This window comes from Gymnoscopelus microlampas, assembly GCF_963454915.1.
Source record: "Gymnoscopelus microlampas genome assembly, chromosome: 16".
Classification (NCBI taxonomy): domain Eukaryota; kingdom Metazoa; phylum Chordata; class Actinopteri; order Myctophiformes; family Myctophidae; genus Gymnoscopelus; species Gymnoscopelus microlampas.
The window spans coordinates 40,026,364-40,048,005 of NC_139953.1; the positions used below are offsets into that span (position 1 = coordinate 40,026,364).

Consider the following 21,642-nt stretch of genomic DNA (forward strand, 5'->3'; position numbering starts at 1 on the left):
CTTTAACTGATCAATTTATAGCGTAGCATGTTCTGTTCCTCTCCAACTGAGAGTTCAGCGTAGGTTGTTTGGCTCCGTCTGTCTGTGAACCTCTTGTTCTTTACTGCTATTGTTACCTGTTATACTGCTGCTACGTTTTATTGATTCATCACTTCCTGTTGTACACTTATAGCTGTTTTGAAAATGTATCTTGACTCTTGAGGGAGAACATGACTCATGAGAGAGACATTGATTGATTGAATACTTTATTAGCAGTTTGCAAAAAAAAAAGCACAGGAAAGTACAGTTCAGTACAAGGTCTGCTAAGAGGATTTTAAACCCAAGAAAGCCTTTGGCTTGTTTCCATTGGGGTCCTTTGTACTCAATTCATCAAAATATTTAATGACAGACAGACAGACAAACAGACAGACAGACAGACAGACAGACAGACAGACAGAGTTGTTTTACTCAAAAGTTAAGAAACTCTAAAGAAATCCAACAAAGTGTTTACATTCCCCAAATTAATCAGAAGATTTGTTAAAAGAATTGTCTGTCATAATATTTTTTTGCTTACCCCATTTAAGACCTTACCGGCAATTTTGGAAATCAGATAATAGTGTTTACATGAGTATTTCCTCGATAAGGGTAAGATCAGTGTTATTGTTTTTTTCTCGTAAACACAACAGAATAAAAATCCCTCATGTAAACATGTCAATTGGAACTTGGAAGAGAATATTCCGATCCGGTCTGATCGGGAAGGAATTTCCATTCTGGTGCAGAGGGGTGGATAAACATTTAGATATTCAGATCAATGTGAAAATATCAGCATGTAAACACTTATTCTAGTGATGCACGATATTATCGGAAGCATATCGATATCAGCCGATATTTAATTAAAAATGCAATATCGGTATCAAACCGATATCAAAATAATTCTGTTTTTTTTCACCGATATTGACCGATATTTTTCCACCGAAATTGACCGATATTTCACCGATATTGACGCAATAATAATGTGACCGTTAAAGGCTTTGAAAATTAAAACAAAGAAATTCAGCAATGATCTCAATATAAATATAATACATAATAATGTAATATATCGGTATCGGCCGATTTGACCCTGCATATTATCGGATATTGATATCGGCCAAAATTTCAATATCGTGCATCTCTAATTTTTTCCCATCGTTTCTCACTAGTTGGCCGGCCTCTGGTTGGACAATCGAACCACTTTGTGCACGTCAAAAGTAATAATCCGATTACATGCTTTGAGGCATGTGTCAACGAGGATTGCTTTTATTTAGTATCCGTGTAAACGTGATTTGATTCTGAATGACTAAATATCGTCCATGTTAAACACACTCCAGATCGAGATCCTGACCTACTGTCAGCTGACGTGTCGCCAGCGCCTGCTGTACCGCGCCCTGAGGAACAAGATCTCCATCGAGGACCTGCTGCAGTCGTCCATGGGCAGCTCCCAGCAGTCCCACACCACCACCTCCTCCCTCATGAACCTGGTCATGCAGTTCAGGAAGGTATACCACTAAACCACCCCAGTCCACTGGGGTTCTAACGTTTCTAACTTAATGTGTCGGCCTGCTCACTCCTCATGCATTGAAGGAAGCATGAGCTCAGTTCGGGGCTCTCCCCAGGCTGGCAGAGGGAGAGTAGCGCCCATTATTACATGCTTAGGCAATTGGCACTGGGTGAAAAATTTATATATTTTTTTAAAAGAAAAAAAAAGCTTGTACATCTGTTTGTACCTCCACCACAATGACGTCTATTCCCTTCCCCTCCTATTTGTGTGTGTGTGTGTGTGTGTGTGTGTGTGTGTGTGTGTGTGTGTGTGTGTGTGTGTGTGTGTGTGTGTGTGTGTGTGTGTGTGTGTGTGTGTGTGTGTGTGTGTGTGTGTGTGTGTGTGTGTGTTTGTGTGTAGGTGTGTAACCACCCTGACCTCTTTGAGCGGCAGGACACTCGGTCTCCGTTCCACATGTCACGGAGGCCGTACGCCATGTCCAGATTCCTGTACCGACAAGGACTCTTAGACACACACAACCAGGCCAGGAACAAGTGAGTATGTCCTATCAGTACAGTGTTGTTCAACGTGGAATAATCTCCCCATGGCCATAAAAGATTGCCCTACATTTTTACATCTTTCAACATCTTTCAAAGAAATGGTTGCTTGATAACCAATGTTCATAGACCATCATAGACCATTCATAATCAACCCTGCTGTCTGTACCGTGTCTCTCTACAGGCTGCTTCAGGTGCTGCTGTCTCCGTTCTCTCCAGATCACATCCAGCGTTCTCTGTTCCATAGAAAACGTGAGTTACAATGGGTTTGTATAGGAAGGGGGCGTGTCTGATAAAATGAATATCAAATATCTAAATACTGAATCAAGCAACTTAAAAACTGTCTGGGGTGCAGCAACACAAAAGCCAGAGTAGACGTTAAAATTACCTCTCTCTCTTTTTCTCTCTCCTCTCCCTCTCTCTCTCTGTCTCTCAATTCAGTTCATATTGCTTTATAGACCAATTATTTGTTTACAAACATTGATCACAGTAAAAATCCTAAGCATTCTTCCTCCACACTGGGAGAAAAACAGCATCTGGAAGTTTGATGGGATGCATTTTTACACGTGAGGCTGTGACCACTTTTACTTTGCATCTTATGAGCGGTGGGGTTCATTTGGTGCCGGCATGCGCGCGCATACTGGTTCTTATCAGTGTGACGTTGTCTGTTAAGGCGTCTATAGGCATAAATATGTTTTACATTGGAAAAGTATACACAAAACAATCCTAACAATGATGAAAATAAGTGAATAACAAGCAATATTTCTAATAATGAAAAGTAAACTCTCTCTCTCTCTCTCTCTCTCTCTGGTCCCCAGGTGACGATGAAGGAAGTTGTTTCTCGTTCCTACGTTTTATAGACGTGTCTCCTGCTGAGATGTCCAACCTCATGCTGCAGGGAACTCTGGTCAGGTACCGTATAGTCCTTTCTTTGAACTTCATCCAGCTGAGCAATAGTCTCTCGTAGCCAGACAACTGTTTATAGATAACTATTTGTATATGTTATATAGAGTCTGGAACTACACCTCCTGAACGGAAGCTGTCATCTGTTCGTCATTTCCGTTCCATTTCTGCTTTGCAGAAAGCTATGTGTTTTGATTATTTGGACGTATATTAGGACAAATTTGCGCAACTGTAAAGACGAAACAGAAGTAAGGACGAGGCATGACGTAAGCATTTGAAAATTATGCAACAGTCTGGCTCAAGAGACTAACTGAGCAATGGAAACCGTTCGAATGATTATGTTAAAATAATTATGATTTTCTCAGAATTACGATCACGGGATTATGTACAAATTGTGACAGGCGTACTTTATACTTGTGTAGATGACTCTCTCTCTGTCTCTCTCTCTGTCTCTCTCTCTCTCTCTCTGTCTCTCTCTCTCTCTCTCTCTCTCTCTCTCTCTCTCTCTCTTTCTCTCTCTCAGGTGGTTAGCTCTTTTCCTGTCTCTGAAAGCAGCGTACCGGCTCCACCAGGGACGCCTGTTCAGCCCTGAAGAGATGGAGGAGTGTGGAGGAGGAGGAGGAGGAGGAGGAGGGGACGGCATGATGCAGGCCAGGAGGACCTTCCTCTGTCATAGAGACCTCATTCTGTGGCCCGACCGGACCACCAGCACCCCCAACACACACACCAGCACTCTGCTTCAGGTCAGCACACACACACACCCATGCGCACACATGCGCATGCACACACACAACCCTCTTTGGTGTGTTTCCATGTAGGGGTGCAACATTTTTATTTAAAAAAAAGTATCAATAATAAAATAATTAAAATTTGGGTGAAAATTTGTAATAAAAAAACCGTGATTCAAGATTATTCGATTAACCAATCTTTTTTGGTTTGTAGCACATTGTACCAGCAGGTCTCAAACCTGTGTCAATTTTCAAACTTGTCACCCCATTCGGTTCTTAAGTCTGACGTAATTTTGTAGTCCGATGTCACGTCCGGGTCCAAAAGGCACCAGCGCCGTCCACTCTTCATTGTAAACAACATGTTGGAACCCGTAAATCTTTTTACAATAACCTCCTTTTTCAGAAATGAACCATTGAGGGTTAATAAGGGTCTTAATGCTAATATCATAGAAGTACAAAGTATTTATTTATTATTATGATTTAACATTATTATTATTAACATTAAAACACTTGGACCCGGAAGTTATTCTAGCGGGGCGCAACGTCACGTCTTAACAATCGAATAGTGTGTGGTCAGATAAGGTAATGTTTCCAGCTCTGCCTCTAGGTGGCACTGTCTATCTACCATTCTCTGGTCTTACACATGTTCTGCACCATTTATCCTCCATAACTATAGCATGAGTCATCATGTCGGTAGTTTTAACATTAGACATATAATCAGAAACATGTTCAAGAGTTACATACAGAACAAATCACATAACAATATCAGAATAGATATATGGATGATTCATTCATATTCATGGCACTTATCCCAAATGTTACACATCATTTCAGGCTTTTAGCTGTCATTTTACATAACATTGTAGGCTACTGTCCAAACGGACATAAAGTACAGTACACATGCTGTTCCTGTTGTTTCGCGAGACCACACACACCAGTGGTCCTCAAAGTGGGGACCACTGGTCATCAAATGATTGTGTCCATGGGGTGACAAATCGATAGAAAAAGAAAATCCCAACAGTATTCTGAGAAACGTATGTTTCAATATCAGTGGTGCTCAATCCTTACGATGTCAAGGACCCCCAAAAGGATATGTATTTGGCCGCCGACCCCCTCGCAAAATATTTTGTTCCAGGGACCCCCAGAAGCAAAGATTTGAGTTAACAATGTTCCCTTTAAAGCAATATATATTCAAAGATTTGTACACATTTTCACGATTTTTCAAAAATAGCGCGGCACTCTGTGCCGCGCTACGAGCAGATCTACAAGCTCGTAGCGCGGCACTCTGTGCCGCGCTACGAGCTTGTAGATCTGCTATTTTTGAATAGCCTTAAGTGTAAAATAATGCTTTTTTAGCTCAAATCAAAAAGTGACACAGATGCGTTCCAGGTCTTAAAGGGTTAAGCAAAGGAAACACAATTATAAAATGACATTAGGATACAATTAAACAAAAGAAGTGAAACATAACAAATACAATGACAGTGCAGATTCAGAAGAGAAAGACTCAAGAACTCAATCAAAGGCAGTGGCAAACAAACACAAAAGGTCTTTTAGTTGTGTTCTAAAAGAAAATAAGAGTGGCAGCAGTTATCTGGTGAGTTTGTTCCAGATAATGTGGTGCATAAAAGCTAAGAGATCTGAATGGTTTCTGAATTTCCACAGCTAATATTGTAAACCGCTACACCGATCTGTGTCATGTTTCTTACGCACGCTGCCAGCAGGCCAAGGAGCTCAATTACCAATGTTCCAGAGATTTATAAATGTGACAACATGGCCCGTGCACCTATGACATGCACTGTGGCGTTGTGGCTCGTATCAAAGGTTATGTAACCACTGTTCCTATGGTGGTCAGTTTACATACATTGGTCAGCTATAGCTGACCACACAATCAAATGTCAGGCTGACTTCATGAGTAATTTAGAGTTGCCGTGTCATCCAGCTTTCCACTTTTCACGGCTTGATCTTCTGACATAATGTATTCAAGTGGCACTTCCTCCAGGAACATTCATGTCTGCTGTATACCCGCCCCCCCCCCCCCCCCCCCCCCACACACACACACACACACACACACACACACACACACACACACACACACACACACCACATCAAAGCACTATGTTCAACTAGATTTATAATTTGTCCTACAGAGAGAGAGGGCGAGAGAGACAGACAGACAGAGAGCGAAAGAGGCAGAGTGAGAGACACACAGACAGACAGACAGACAAACAGACACACACACACACACACACACACACACACACACACACACACATCACATAACGCTGTCATAAATGTCATTAATCGGGTCGCCAAAACGGTTTAAAAAGAATTAAAGAATATAGCCGATCTGCACTTGTAAATCTGCTATTTTCACTATTTTTGTGCGACACTCTTGTATGATGAAGTAGGGCGTTAAAAACGAAAAAACATAAAAAGTTAAAACCCGACGACGACAACGTAATGCTATTGATGGAACACTCATTCTCACTCAGGGACATGTTGTATATTTTAATGTCCTATTTTCTTGTTGTAATCTGTGTCACTTGTTTTGAATGTTTACAACTATGTTTGTTTATCGAGTCCATATTAACTGTGTGTGTGTGTGTGTGTGTGTGTGTGTGTGTGTGTGTGTGTGTGTGTGTGTGTGTGTGTGTGTGTGTGTGTGTGTGTGTGTGTGTGTGTGTAGGGGTTGTTGTTCACAGCGTACAGTCCAGGCGCAGTGGGTCACACGGACGAGTTGATCCACAACGGAGACTCGGTCACCCTGAGACCCTGTCGGCCCTCACAACCACCCAAGTTCCTGCTCACCGCTACGCCCAGGGTGAGACATGACTGTGTGTGTGTCAGTGGTGGAAAAAGTACTTGCATGTTTAAGTATCGATACTGCAATGTATAAATACTCTGTTACAAGTAAAAGTCCGGAATTCAAAATGTTACTTGCGTAAACGTACAAAAGTATTGGTATCAAAATGTACTTAAAGTACCAAAAGTAGGAAATACTCGTTATGCAGAATGTCCTATTTCACAAGTTTTCAAATGTTTAAAATGACAAAAAAATCTTTTGAAAATAGCAGATCTACAAGCTCACAATGCGTTGCATCGCAACGCATTGTGAGCTTGTAGATCTGCTACTGTCTTTTCAAATGGCCGAGATATATATAGGCCAGGGCTGAAGTGGTTAATGTGTTTTGTAATAATAATATAGTGTGTGTGTGTGTGTGTGTGTGTGTGTCTGTGTTTACTTGTATTGCTATACTTGTGAAGGCCAAACGTCCCCACAAATATAGTAGAATAGACATTGTGACGTCATTTTCCTGTGTCCTCACAAGAGGATGGTTGTTTCATAGTTAAAAATTGATGTGGGGAGTTAAGCTTACAATTAAGACAATCTTCAGTTTAGGATTATACATTTTAGAGGTTAGGTTTAGGGGTTAGGATTGGTGTAATGTCTGATTTATACTTAGCTGTGCTGCCAGATTTGTGTACTGAAAATAAGCAGAGATTTTGGCAGGCTATTTTGGGCTTGGGGCTTAGGGTTAAACATGGCAATTAAAAAACAAAACATCATTCATAAAATTGCCATCCTAAAACGTTCATATCCACACAAGTATAGTTATACAGTAGTGTGTGTGTGGGTGGGTGTGTGCGTGTGTGTGTGTGTGTGTGTGTGTGTGTGTGTGTGTGTGTGTGTGTGTGTGTGTGTGTGGGTGTGTGTGTGTTTGTGTGTGTGGGTTACTATCCAGCAGTGACTCCAGCTGCATTAAAACAAACAGTTTCTAAAAAGGCCTCACTGCTCAGTTTGATCCTGCTGAGCTCCTGTACGTGTTTACTTTCCTCCCACACTCACTCACACACACACACGCACACGCACACGCACACGCACACGCACACGCACACGCACACGCACACACGTGTTTGTCTCACTGTCTTTGTGGGGACATCAAAACATTTTCTTTCTCCTGTTGGCCTAACTTAACCTTAACTTTTTAACCGTATCCTCAAAATCCCTACAATCACTTCGCCAAAAATAGCAACTCTACATGCTCACAACACTTGAGAGCATGTAGATCTGCTATCTTCGGTGAATGTTAGCCTACTTTGGTCAAATGTTCACCTGTTCTGATGACATGCAGATCTCTCCCCTGTGTTCTATGGGGTGAGCAGATAGATGTTCAGGTTAACACACAATTCACATCAATAGAGAACAAAATGCAAACAATATAGAACGATATACAGATCTATAGAGAAGAAAAACAGATCAATAGATCAATACAGATCATGGGTATGACACCATGTAGTGTCCCTTTGAGTGGTCAGAAAAATGACAACAATGCTAAGCTAACAATGGGTCGCGCTGAGACCCGTTGTGAGCTTGTCGATCGGCTATTTTCAGCGAAAGCTTTCCCCGCAATAACAGAAAATACACTAGCATAGAGCACTGAGGGACTCGGTCATTTTTCTGACCACTCAAAGGGACACTACATGGTGTCATAGCCGTGATCTGCATTGTGTTGTCTATTGATCTGTTTTTCTTCTCTATAGCGACCCGTTGTGAGCTTGTCGATCGGATGCTGGGGTTTAACACATTCACTGCCAGGGGCTTTCTAATATTGGCAGGTAGCTTCTGCCAGCATTTTTAAGCATTCTGACTAATTTTTCAAGAACCACAGAATATGTATCTCCAGTATGATCGGTCCCCTGATGGTTGCTAAACACAGAGGAAATCACTGTGATTTTTTTTTTTTTCATCGTGACCTCCCGTTATCTTGTTATACCCAGCTGAAAATAGCATGTTTTGCCAAAAATACATAGTAAAACACAGGAGCCGAGATACAGAATATTTCCCAAATACTTTAACCAGGAAGTGAATGGAGTGGTAAATCTTTGGATCGCGTTATCTCCTGGTTCTGTGTGAAAAACGAAACAAAAACCTTTACCTTTTTTTTATTTTATTATCCCTCTGGGACCCCAATCTACACAATCTCCATTTCTACACTCTCAGAGTTACAGACCAGTAAGGGTCCAACTATCAGTCATTTTGCTGGGGACCCCCATGGAACCTCCTCCTCAGGGACCACTTGGGACGGTGGGGTCCCACTTTGAGAACCAATGCTTTAAATCACCCTCGCGTGGCTTCCCAGGTGACGGCGACGCCCATGGAGCGTTACTGCGACGACCGGAGCGCCGAGTACGAGTGGCGGGTGGTCCGCGCGGGAGGAGGCGTGGCCTCTAAGCACTGCTTCCTGTACGGCTCCCCGGAGCTGGCTTCCGATTGGCTGTCCAGGGCCGGAGCGTTCCGCGCGTCCCGTCCCGGGGGGGTGACGGCCATCCGCCCCCGACACGGCTGGTCCTACATCAGGATACCTGGTAAGTGACTCGCACACACACACACACACACACACACACACACACACACACACACACACACACACACACACACACAGAGTCTCAGTGTCACAGAGGTGTCTATTAAAGTACATGATGTGAATATATGGTGTGTGTACAGTATGTGTGCTTGCACATATCCAGGCTGGTGGCTGGTCTCAGTATCCCGAAACACTCCCTGACCCTCTGGCTTGCCAACTAGAGGTCCGTGTTTTATTGTGGTCAGTCGGGTCTGGGTCGGCTCAGATTCTACTACTCCAGGTTCTGCCTCTGTTAATCTTTCTGTGTGATACCTGAGTGGCTCCAATAAGACCCTAGTGCCTATTAAACCCAACAGTCAGGGTCTGTCATATTAGATTAATGTTCTCATGCAATTTCCTATTTTCCTACTGTCTTTCTGTGATATCATATCCCATAAAGTACACATAAAACTCATTACATTATAGGCAATTGTACAGTATGTGTGTAACACTGTGATGTCTTATCTGTGTTTATGTGCAAAATGGAATGACAACCGTGTGTGTGTGTGTGTGTGTGTGTGTGTGAACAGTCTTGTGAACTTGTATAGAGGAGGGGGGGGGGGGCAGACAAAGCAAGGAAGTTTAGCTGAAGTTTATTGTTCCAGTACTCTGTTAGCATTAGCGTGTTAGGTAATGCTAATAGATGGTGTGTGTGTGTGTGTGTGTGTGTGTGTGTGTGTGTGTGTGTGTGTGTGTGTGTGTGTGTGTGTGTGTGTGTGTGTGTGTGTGTGTGTGTGTGTGTGTGTGTGTGTGTGTGTGTGTGTGTGTGTGCGTATGCGTGTCTGTGTGTGTGTTTGTGTACCGCCTGTGTATCGCATCCATTCACAAGGTGTCTCTCACCTCACATTAGTAAACTCTCCCACGCTCACCTCTCCTCCCTGTCGCTCGCTCGCACACACACACGCACGCACGCACGCACGCACGCACGCACGCACGCACGCACGCACGCACGCACGCACACACACGTGCAGACTGACTCAGCTGTGTCCAGACTCTTATCGTGAGAGAGGGCTAATTCATACTTCATCGCACGGCGGCACCGTGCACCGCAAAATAGCCGATTTAAAAGCTCACAACGCGCCGCATCCTTGACACGTCGTGAGCTTGTAGATCTGCTGTTTTCGGCAAGCACAAATTAAGCACTACGCTTAGTGCTGACAAGTGTCCGTGGCTCTCTCTGTGTGTGTGTGTGTCTCTCTCTCTCTCTCTTTTTTTTTCTCTCTCTCTCTCTCTCTCTCTCTCTCTCTCTCTCTGTGTCTCTTCCTCTCTTTCTCTGTGTCTCTCTTCCTCTCTCTCTCTCTGTTTCTCTTCCTCTCTCTCTCTCTCTCTCTCTGGCCTCCTCCTCCTCTCTCCCACGTTTGGTTCTCAGCCCTGGAACAGGAAGGAAGTGACCCAACACAGTGTGCCACGGTCTCTGCAACACAACACATTGTTGCCACATCAAGGCCCAGATAATGGACAGTAGATATAATAATAATATAATAGACAGTAGACTGGTTCCCAGAGTGCCCCCCCGCACCCCCCGCCCCACATACACACACACACACACACACACACACACACACACACACACACACTCCCCCTCCCGCCACCACCAACCAGAACAAATGTCTGAAGTGAAGAACGTCTGTTTGTTTTTGAGCGCCGTGGCGTGAGTAACTCTGCAGGGCTGTGATATCGGGGTCGGCCATCTTATCGTGGAGGAACAACAATAACCGCCGGTTAGAACTGGACTCTCAGACCCACTGACCCTATTTTTTAGACCATCTATGGCACGGTCTAAAAACGCAGCCTGGTTACAAAATGCACCAGGGGGCGTGTGTCTGTCGTGTCCACGCCAATATTGCTAGTTAGACGGTGCATTGTGTGTGGGCACATGGGTGTGTTTTGGGGGCGTTACGTTAATCAAACGTTAATCAGAGTGTCGGCTCGCATTACCTTTAAGAGCGAGGTTTGCGCCTGTTCCATGCTCATTGCTATTTAGCCCATTGAGACCTGAAGCCGATTCTACATGTCTCCTAAATCTCAACAGTATTCTGAAAAACGTATGTTTCTATATCAGTGGTGCTCAATCTTTTTCATGTCAAGGACCCCCAAAATGATATGTATTTGGCCGCGGACCCCCATCAAAATATTTTGTTCCAGAGACCCCCCAGAAGCAAAGATTTGAGTGAAAAATGTTCGCTTTAAAAAATATATATATTCAAAGATTTGCACACATTTTCACGATTTTTCAAAAATAGCAGATCTACAAGCTCGTAGCGCGGCACTCGGTGCCGCGCTATGAGCTTGTATATCTGCTATTTTTGAATAGCCCAAAGTGTAAAATAATGCTTTTTAGCTCAAATCTAAAAATGACACAGTGCCAGGTCTTAATGGGTTAAGAGCGAGGTTTGCGCCTGCTCCATGCTCATTGCTATTTAGATCAGTGGGACGCTCGGGTGGCGCAGTGGTAAAGTGCCCGCCCACCACCGCCGAGGTTGTGGGTTCGAATCCACCACTTTGTCGAGCGTCTATACGAACACAATTGGCCCGTGTTTCGGGGGAGGAAAGCCGGGCGGGGAGGGTGATAATTGCACTGCACGCTGGGGCGATGCCTGTCAGTAGGGAGGGAGCGTTGGGCGGGAGGAGTAGGACGAAGGTTCTACGTCCTCCCGGTGGGGGCTCCTCACTGGCAAGTGAGTCAGTAGGGTACAACAGCAGTGATAACACACAGCAATGTGTGTGGGGAGGAACCAATTGGCATTAACGACTAAAATGGGGAGAAAAATGGCAAAAAAGTTAAATAAATAAATAAAGTGAATGAACTATCTGGCCTGCATCATTTGAGACACATTGAGTGGTTCCAAAGCACTTTGATGAATGGCGTCTATGAATGTTTCAAACTGATGCTTAAGCAGAGTGGTTCTGCATGTTATTTGTAGAACATTCCTAACTCAGACAGAAATATACTCACTGTGTGTGTGTGTGTGTGTGTGTGTGTGTGTGTGTGTGTGTGTGTGTGTGTGTGTGTGTGTGTGTGCGTGTGCGTGTGCGTGTGTGTGTGTGGCCTCTGCACTGCGCGCCGTAATTAGAAGCGAGGGAGCCACAAAATAATGTGTGTGTTTGTGAGATGTGAAGAACAAACATCGATGTGTTGTATTTATATTTTTATGCGTGTAAGTGTGTCGCCCTGTGGTACGTGTTTGAGTTGGATAGATGCATGTGTCTGCTGGGTGTGTATGGACAGTATGTGCACACACACACACACACGCACACGCACACGCACACGCACACGCGCACACACACACACACACACACACACACACACACACACACACACACACACACACACACACACACACACACTGCTTTGTGTTGTTGTTGTTTTTGTGAGAGGAGAAAAGGAGGGGAGAGAAGGAGGAGAGAGGAGTAAGGATTGATCCATTTGAAAACCAAAGGAGAAGTTAACCGTCCAGTAGGGGGCGACGTTCTCCATGTATGTAGTTTTCTGCATTGTGTTGCACTGTATCTGTGAGCCATGAGATCTATTTTAATGACACAGCGTTAGCCACTTGAACCTTAGCATCATCTCTTTTCTGGGCATACTGTATGTCAGTGGTTCTCAAACGTTTTCATGTCAAGGACCCCCAAATTGACACTTATTAGCCCGCGGACCCCCATTTGAAAAGATAAGCCAGAGACCCCCATAAGAGAAGATTTTTACGGTTCTCTAGCAGTGATTCTCATCCATTTTAATTTCAAGGACCCCCAGTTTGACATGCATTAGGCTACGGACCCCCATTTAATGGCATTTATATCTCTGGGACCCCAATTCATATTGTAAAATCAATGTTAATTTAACGGGTCCATTTGGTTCCATTTGTACACTCTCAGAGTTACAGTACAGACCCATAAGGGTCCATTTAGTTCCTATCCATCATTTAGCTGGGGACCCCCTGGGGGTCCCCGGAGAACCAATGCTGTATGTCATATTGGGGCGAACAGCAGTTCCACAAGCTCACAACAACGCAATGGCATCTTCAGCCAAGAGATTTGGCACTTTGAGCTGTGCTGCGAACTTGTACATCTGCTATTTTTGAACATTTCTGAAACATGTTGAATATGATTGTAATTTATTTTCTTTCTTTCTTTACATAAATCTTCTCTTCTGGGGGGTCCCTGGCACAAAATCTTTTCAGATAGGGGTCCTCAGCCAAACACATATCAATTTGGGGGTCCTTGACATGGAAAGAGTTTGAGAACCACTGCTTTAGAGACAGCAGGACACGTTGTCACATTGAGACATCAGCGGTCTTCATCATCTTCGTCCATCTCGACACGGGTCATTACATCAGACGTCCATGTGCCAGCATCTGGCCTCGGTGCACGATAGGAAATTAAGTTTAGCGGGGGAGGGGTGGGGGACACGGCTGCGTGGCGCGGGGGTTAATATTTCCTCCAGGCCGATGCTGAACAAGTGTTGTCCATTGACGTATTGATCGGCGGGGTCTACAGTGAGATCCGATCGCTCATTCCATCTTGCCCTCCATCTGTCTCTCTATCTCACATAACCATCTATCCATCTTTCATCATCTGGGATCTTTCTTTTCTTTTTCATTATACAGTGTTGACTTCTCTGTCTTCTCTCCTTCACTCTCGCCTCCTTTCTCCTCTTCATCACCTTGTCTCCTGTATATATATGAAGGCTACTGGAAATAGTCCCTGGAAATGTAGTTTCACTAAATGTTTGTATTTTTTTTTTGATGTAACATATAATATCATATGATATGTATATCGTCTCTGTCGGGTGGAAACCTCATATGTCCAAAACTGTTACTTTTCAGGATTCAATTTCAATAGTATCAAAAGTAGCAGATCTACAAGCTCAAAACGTGTTGCTTCATGCCACGGTTCGAGCTTGTAGATCTGCTACTTTTGATACTTTTGTGTGACGCTGTAGTATGATTGATTGATTGACAGAAATGCACACAGTACAGTTATACACTTGAGCTAGGATGACCCCAAAAAGTCCCTGGGACTTGTTTCCATTGTGGTCCTATGTATTCAATTCATCAACATAGCATAAAATAAAACCAAAATAAAATACCATCAAGGCAGTGAATGCCATCACCTCTCTATGGGAGAAGTGAGATTTACCTCCCCTTTGGCCTCCTGAAAGATGGATTTTCAGGCCTGCTTTGAAGGAAGCCAGTGATCCAGACTTTTTAAGGGATGGGGTCAGGGCATTCCACACTTTGGTGGCAGTGTTGTAAAGAAAGATAATTTACCCAAGTTTGTTCTATAGGAGGGTGTTACCAGATCGTTGTTTACGCTCCCTCTGGTATTGTGGCTGTGGGTGTCGCTCACTTTTGTGAGGTATTTAGTCAGATATGAGGGCATTGAGGGCATTGAGGGCTAAGCCCCATTGACTATCTTGAAAGCCAATGCCATTTTGAATTGGTCAAGTAGTAGGGCATTAATTTAAAACACAAAACGGGTCCTGTCAGGGTACAAACAGGGTACAAACAGGTCCTGTCAGGGTACAAACAGGGTACAAACAGGTCCTGTCCGGGTACAAACAGGGTACAAACAGGTCCTGTCAGGGTACAAACAGAACCAGGCAGAGGGCCAAACAGGACCAGGGCTCCAGGCGGATCAGGGCCCGGTGGGTTGGGGGATCATTATCTGGCAGCAGGGGCTCTTAATTGGGTCAGGACCATGTCAGACCCCCTGCTCTGGACCCTGCAGCCAGGGATCACATTACACTGTCCTGAGGGAGAGAGAGAGAGAGAGAGGGAGAGAGAGAGAGAGAGAGAGAGAGAGAGAGAGAGAGAGAGAGAGAGAGAGAGAGAGAGAGAGAGAGAGAGAGAGAGAGAGAGAGAGAGAAGCAGGGGGTAAAGATTGAAGCAAGGAGCAGCAGGCCGTCTGGTCAGTCTGGTTGATTGGATCAGATAATAATTATATACATTTGATTTGTATAGCGCTATTCCAAAACAAGTTTTACGAGTTTGTTTTTGGCACAATTATTACATAATCGGATTAATCGCCTATAATAGAGGCTATGCGCGTGACGTTGTGCGGGAACGTCTACTGAGTGGCAAAAAAACTACTTTCTGCCCTTGACAGCCCATACATCCAAACAGAAAAGTCCTCTCTGAATGTATTAAACAACGTTAAACTCACCAACATGGCAGCTGTACGGAAGGCTTGAATTATCCTCTTTCTATTTGCAAAGTTTGTGTTTCTTAAAAATCCACCGTAGACATGTTATGAGCTACTTCTGTCAATAAATTCCATGCAGGTGATTAAGTGTCAGAGTTTGGAGGCGCTCGTTTTCAAAAACACAACATCTTGCTGCCTCCTGCATTATGTGCAATTTAGAAACAGGTGGTACACAGGATTGTTGAGTGATTTCCAACGAGCGCTTCCAAACTCCAATGCTCCATTCCAGGGGTCTTCAACAGGGGGTCCGGGACCCCTAGGGGGTCCTCAGAGTTACTACAGGGGGTCCACAAAATCTTTGTGTGATATGATTTTTCTTTTTACCTTAACCACTTGAACCCTAGCAATGCATCCCTTTTCTGAGGAGAACTTTAGCCAAAAATAGCCGATCTACAAGCTCACAACGCCTCGCGCTGTGAGGCGTTGTGAGCTTGTAGATCGGCTATTTTTGGCAAAGAGGCATAGGTGTAGAGGGGAAAAAAAGAGCAGACCAAGTATACAAAAAAAGTTTAATCTGAAACTCAATTTTATACAATATAGAGGGGGTCCCTGCTTCATCTCTCTCTCAGCTAGGGGGTCCTTGGCCTGAAAACGTTGAAGACCCCTGCTCTATTGCAAAAAAATAATACAAATCCATATATTAACATAACTCCGGGTACAAATCCGGGGTAGAAGAGGAAAGTTACATAATGCAGTTTTTTCAGCGTAACAAAAAACAGTACAACAAAAAGCACCTGCATCTGTAAAACAGTAAATACAACAACACAGCAATACAATAACAGCAACAAAACAATCACGTTATTAAAAGGTGACAACGTCAATAGTGTGGGAATAAAGCAATAAAAATAGCAAAAGCAATAAAACGAAACGGTATTAAGCATAACAATAATGTAAGGGCGTGTCAGGGTTCTTTGTGTGCGTGCATGTGTGTGTGTGTGTGTGTGTGTGTGTGTGTGTGTGTGTGTGTGTGTGTGTGTGTGTGTGTGTGTGTGTGTGTGTGTGTGTGTGTGTGTGTGTGTGTGTGTGTAGGTTGTGTGATCTCACAGTTTGCATCATTCATCTGCTGGATGAGGTGAACTGAGGTTCTTATTGCTGTGTGTGTAGAAAAGCACACACATAAATACAATGTTTTAATGAATACAATGTTATTTGAACCTATTTGTATAGTAGAGTATGTTATCACTACAGTGGTTGGAGGTGGTCTCTACTCTTCCACATCTAGAGACCCTGGATTGGACACTACATGAACCGCCATCTTTATCGTAGTTCAGACATCGTTGCAATCACCAGACCATCGTTGCATCAAAAGTTACGGCTTGTGGCTTTTCACGTGGGAGTAGACCTAATGACCCTCCGTTCTTTAGTTATTGGCTGTTTAATATAGCTTGTTCTCACCAAAAACGTAGAAAAAAACAAGAAAGCAGAGAAACTAAATCCTTTAACACAGGGGTCTTCAACGTTTTCAGCCCAAGGACCCCCTAGCTGAGAGAGAGATGAAGCAGGGACCCCCTCTATATTGAATAAAATTGTGTTTCAGATTCAACTTGTGTTTACGTGGTCTGCTATTCTTTCCCTCTACACCTAAACCTCTTTGCCAAAAATAGCCGATCGACAAGCTCACAACGCCGCGAGGCGTTGTGAGCTTGTCGATCGGCTAAAGTTTTCATCAGAAAAGGGATGCTAGGGTTCAAGTGGTTACGGTAAAAAAAAAAACATATCGCACAAAGATTTGGCGGACCCCCTGTAGTAACCCTGAGGACCCCCTAGGGGTCCCGGACCCCCTGTTGAAGACTCCTGCTTTAACATTTGATCGGACGGGGCTGGGTTTGTTGTGATCCCATTATTTCCGGATCTACTCTTCTCCAGAAGTCATAGGATCCCTCATGGGTTGGGGAACAGCGCCATCTGTTCCCCAACACGGTTTGGGCGTGTTACATGTCTTTGGCACTCTGGGCTTTGGAAAATAATGGACGTGTTACACATCCTTGGCACTGAATGAGTTTTTTACACTCTATGGCTTAAAGGAGTAGTTCACCCATTAAATTGCTTATTTTCTACCAATTACACGCCCCATGAAGCCTTTGGGGTTTTTGTCGCATTCCTAAGCCAATAATTTGATGACTGGAGGAGTCTGCGGTAGATGACTTGCAGAGTTTCCTACCGTAGAGACATTAGCATATTTCCACCCTAAATGAGTAATTTTTGGGGTGAATTACTCCTTTTAAAGGCTACACGAAGATCAGGTAATGGGGTCGTGCCACTAATCCCGTAATCCTGTAACATTTCATATTTTGGCCCGCTGCGACCAATTTGCTGACTTTTTTACGATGGTCTGTAATGAGCCTTGCTGTCACACGCACACGCGCACACACACACACACACACACACACACACACACACACACACACACACACACACACACACACACACACACACACACACACACACACACACACACACACACACACGAACACACACACATGCAGCTTATTATATAAGCCATAAGTGTTGAGTTGGACTGGGGGCGGACCACCCAGCCCTCCCCACGCTCATTCATCCTCCACTTGGCGTTGCTTTATTTAGGGCATGATAGGAACAACTTGGAAACAACACTGTTCCTACATGGAGCACTTATACATGAATGAACCCCACCACCCCTCTATTTCTGTCTGTCTCTCTCTCTGTCTCTGTGACTCTCTCTCTCTTTGTCTCTCTCTTTGTCTCTATCTCCGTCTTTCTCTCTGTCTCTCTTTCTCTGCCTCTCTTTCTCACTGTCTGTGCCTCTCTCTGTCTGTTTGTCTGTCTGTCTGTCTGTCTGTCTGTCTGTCTGTCTGTCTGTCTGTCTGTCTGTCTGTCTGTCTGTCTGTCTCTCTCGTTCTCTCTCTCTCCTGATGAATTTATGCTCCATCACACGATGGACATTAGATTTTCAAGCTAACAACTCACTGCATCATGACACGTTGTTAACTAGGAATTCACTTCTTTTCAGCGAAATAAAGAAGTTGGCTGATAAGAACGTGAAACGGGAACGTGGCCCCTGGAGAAATAATTGATTTCCAACTTAACTTATTAATTGTGCAATGAGCTTTAGCCAACCGCAATGAATTATTCATGCACTTGAACGTATTGACTTTGGAGATAATGTAAACATTTCTATCAAGTCTTAAGAATAAAAGCCATTAATGTTCTCACTTAACGAGTTCTCGCTTAAATCGATTAAAACTGAAGGTGTGCTAAAAAAGCTGATCGCCCTTCAGCCAACCAAGGCCCCACTGGCCATGGCGACATCCCCACCAGATTCCTCAGAGACGCAGCTGTCTCTATTGCTCCCATGGTAGCCCACATTACAAATGTATCCATCAGTCAGTGTCACGTCCCACAAGAATTCAAGCTGGCGAGAGTAATCCCTCTGTATAAAACAAGGAAACAAATTAGAACCGTGCAACTACCGCCCTGTTTCCATCCTTTGTTACATCTCAAAGGTTATAGAGATTAATTCACAAACAGATCAGCAGTTACCTCAACAGAACAAAAAATGTTGAATTCCAATCTGGCTTTAGAACATCCCACTCCACTGCCACCTGTCTGCTGTATTTGACCGACTACATCAAGCGCGAAGTAGACTTGGGCAAATACTGCGGCATGGTCATGCTGGACCTCCAAACAGCGTTTGACACTGTGAACCATTCAATTCTACTGAATAAGCCGAAGGCGATTGGTTTTGTTCCAATTCCAATACCTTGAGTGTAGAGAACAAGTGGTTGATGTCAATGGAACCCTGTCCTCGTCCCTCCCAGTGAACTGTGGGGTTCCCCAAGGAAGCATACAGGGGCCGTTACTGTTCCTTCTATACATTAACAACATGAAAGCAGCCTGTAACTGCAATTTGTTCTTGTTCGCTGATGACTCGGCACTCCTGGTCTCGTGCAAGTTGAGGAAACCCTCAGTTCTGAACTCAGCAAAATCTGCACTTGGCTTTCCGATAACAAACTGTCATTACACCTCGGTAAAACAGAATCCATTATTTTTGGGTCCAAACATACCCTTAGCAATGCAAATGATTTCAAGGACAGAGTTGACAATTATAGTAATCTTAAAGAAAGAAGAGGTTACCTATTTGTGCTGTATTCTTGACAACAAACTGCCGGTTGGAAAAATGGCGTGCGTGAGCTCTTCTCCCCACACGACACCTCTGAGCGATGAAGTATAAAATAGGGCAAAATGTGGTTTGGTAGCAGAGACTGCAAAAACGTCCTCCAGTTAACAATAAGATCACTTCCTGGTAACAAACCATGTCAGAAACGGGGTAGAAAATAACTCTTGAATGCACTTCTTTGGGGATTCGGAGGCCCGGCGACTCCTCCCCCCACCACGAAGCGTTAACCACTGGCATGGATGGAGGCTGTTTTATTGTATGCTAAGTATGACTTTGTGCTCCCGATGTTTGTAAACAGGAGGAGGAGAAAATAGACCAATGAGCTAGAATTTATGTGGGGGAGATTTAGAGGTTTCTATAGCACAGGCTCCTCGACTATTTCAATATCGACCAAATTCATGTGGTCCCCCCCCCCTGAAAAAACAACCCATCTTTAACCCATTAAGACCTGGGGCCGATTCTACAAAATGTCTTCTAAATCCTAACAGTTTTTTGAAAAAAACCTATGTTGCTATATCAGTGGTTCTCAAACTGTTTCTTGTCAAGGACCCCCAAAAGGATATGTATTTGGCCGCAGACCCCCATCTCAAAATATTTTGTTCCGGGGACCCCCCAGAAGCAAAGATTTGAATTACAAATGTTCGCTTTAAAACATACATATTCAAAGATTTTCACACATTTTCACAATGTTTTAAAAAATAGCAGATCTACAACTCATAGCGCGGCACTCGGTGCCGCGCTATGAGCTTGTATATCTGCTATTTTTTAATAGCCAAAGAAATCAAAAGATGACACAGATGTGTTCCCGGTCTTAATGGGTTAAATATGACTTTGAGGAAGGCGTCTGGAGGTTTTGCTTATAATGTGCTCCCCGGCTGCAGAATGACGGGTTTGGACAATATTTAGCCTTATAGAAAAGTATTTTTGCAGCGTTGCCAGAGAGCCGGTGGGTTTGCGTTTGGGAGAGTGACGCTGGTGGTGGGGCGGCGGATGGCTCCAGTGAGTGGAGCGCCGCACGGGGGCCCCTGGTTAGCCTGGCACCGCGGTGACGAGGGGCCCCGACTGCTCCAGACCACAACATCACCACCGAATAATACTGACTTACTGGATCTGTGACCACAACGTTATACGGACCCACTCCTCTCTCTCTGTGTGTCTCTGAATAGTCACTCTCTCTCTGTTTCTCTCCCCCTATGTTCTTTCAGTGTCTGTCTCTCTCTCTGTCTGTCTCTGTCTCTCTTTCAGTCTCTTTCAATCTGTGTCTTTCTCCTTCTCTGTCTCCCCCTGTTTTTTTCTCTACCCAAATCCTTCTCTTCTCTTCTCTTCTCTTCTCTTCTCTTCTCTTCTCTTCTCTTCTCTTCTCTTCTCTTCTCTTCTCTTCTCTTCTCTTCTCTTCTCTTCTCTTCTCTTCTCTTCTCTTCTCTTCTCTCCTCTCCTCTCCTCTCCTCCATGTGATTCCAAAGTAAATATCAGTCTTATGTGGTTAGCTTTGTGTGTGTGTGTGTGTGTGTGTGTGTGTGTGTGTGTGTGTGTCTGAGCATGCACGCAAGTGTAGACCGTATCTGTTCAGGATTTCAGCTTATATATAATATATCGTCTCTGTTGGGTGGAAACCCCATACTGTATGTCCAATGTTTCAGGATTCAAATTCAAAAAGAGCAAAAACAGCAGATCTACAAGCTCCACGCCGCATTCCGAGCTTGCAGATCTGCTATTTTTGGATACTTTTGTGTGATGCTGTAGTATCAGTATGATCAAGTAGGGCATGAATTTATGAAAAAACACAAAAACTTAAAATGTGGAAATAAGAGGTTTCTGCCCGACATCAACGATATGTAATTACTAATAGTAACTATTTTACTGTCTTATGTCGAGAGATAACTTACTGGATGCACTTATTTGACCATTAGTATACGTTTTATGTTTGCTAACCAGAACAGGCGCCGTACTCTGTGTGTGTGTGTGTGTTGTATGTATGTGTGTGTGTGTGTGTGTGTGTGTGTGTGTGTGTGTGTGTGTGTGTGTGTGTGTGTGTGTGTGTGTGTGTGTGTGTGTGTGTGTGTGTGTGTGTGTGTGTGTTCGACAAGCTGACACCACTCGGCGGTGACCCCAGAGGTGAGCGGGCCCTGGTCCGTCCCCAGAGTGGGTCCCCGCAGTCACTTCATCTGTTGTATTAGTTCCTCTTTAACACCTC

General features: G+C 44.1%; 1 protein-coding gene across 3 annotated transcripts in view; it reads left to right on the forward strand.

Annotated features, from left to right (window-relative positions):
- The window catches only part of ino80 (INO80 complex ATPase subunit), a 90,583-nt gene that overhangs the window by 33,305 nt on the left and 35,636 nt on the right, over positions 1–21,642 (forward strand). For all 3 annotated transcript variants that reach the window (XR_014602511.1, XM_084081658.1, XM_084081659.1), the window contains exons 21-27: positions 1,347–1,514; positions 1,916–2,049; positions 2,237–2,304; positions 2,871–2,964; positions 3,479–3,698; positions 6,370–6,504; positions 8,825–9,050. Coding sequence is in view for 2 of the 3 variants with exons in the window: in XM_084081658.1 (XP_083937784.1) it covers positions 1,347–1,514; positions 1,916–2,049; positions 2,237–2,304; positions 2,871–2,964; positions 3,479–3,698; positions 6,370–6,504; positions 8,825–9,050 (1,045 nt within the window). In the remaining variant the exon portion in view is untranslated. The remainder of the gene's footprint in view (positions 1–1,346; positions 1,515–1,915; positions 2,050–2,236; positions 2,305–2,870; positions 2,965–3,478; positions 3,699–6,369; positions 6,505–8,824; positions 9,051–21,642) is intronic.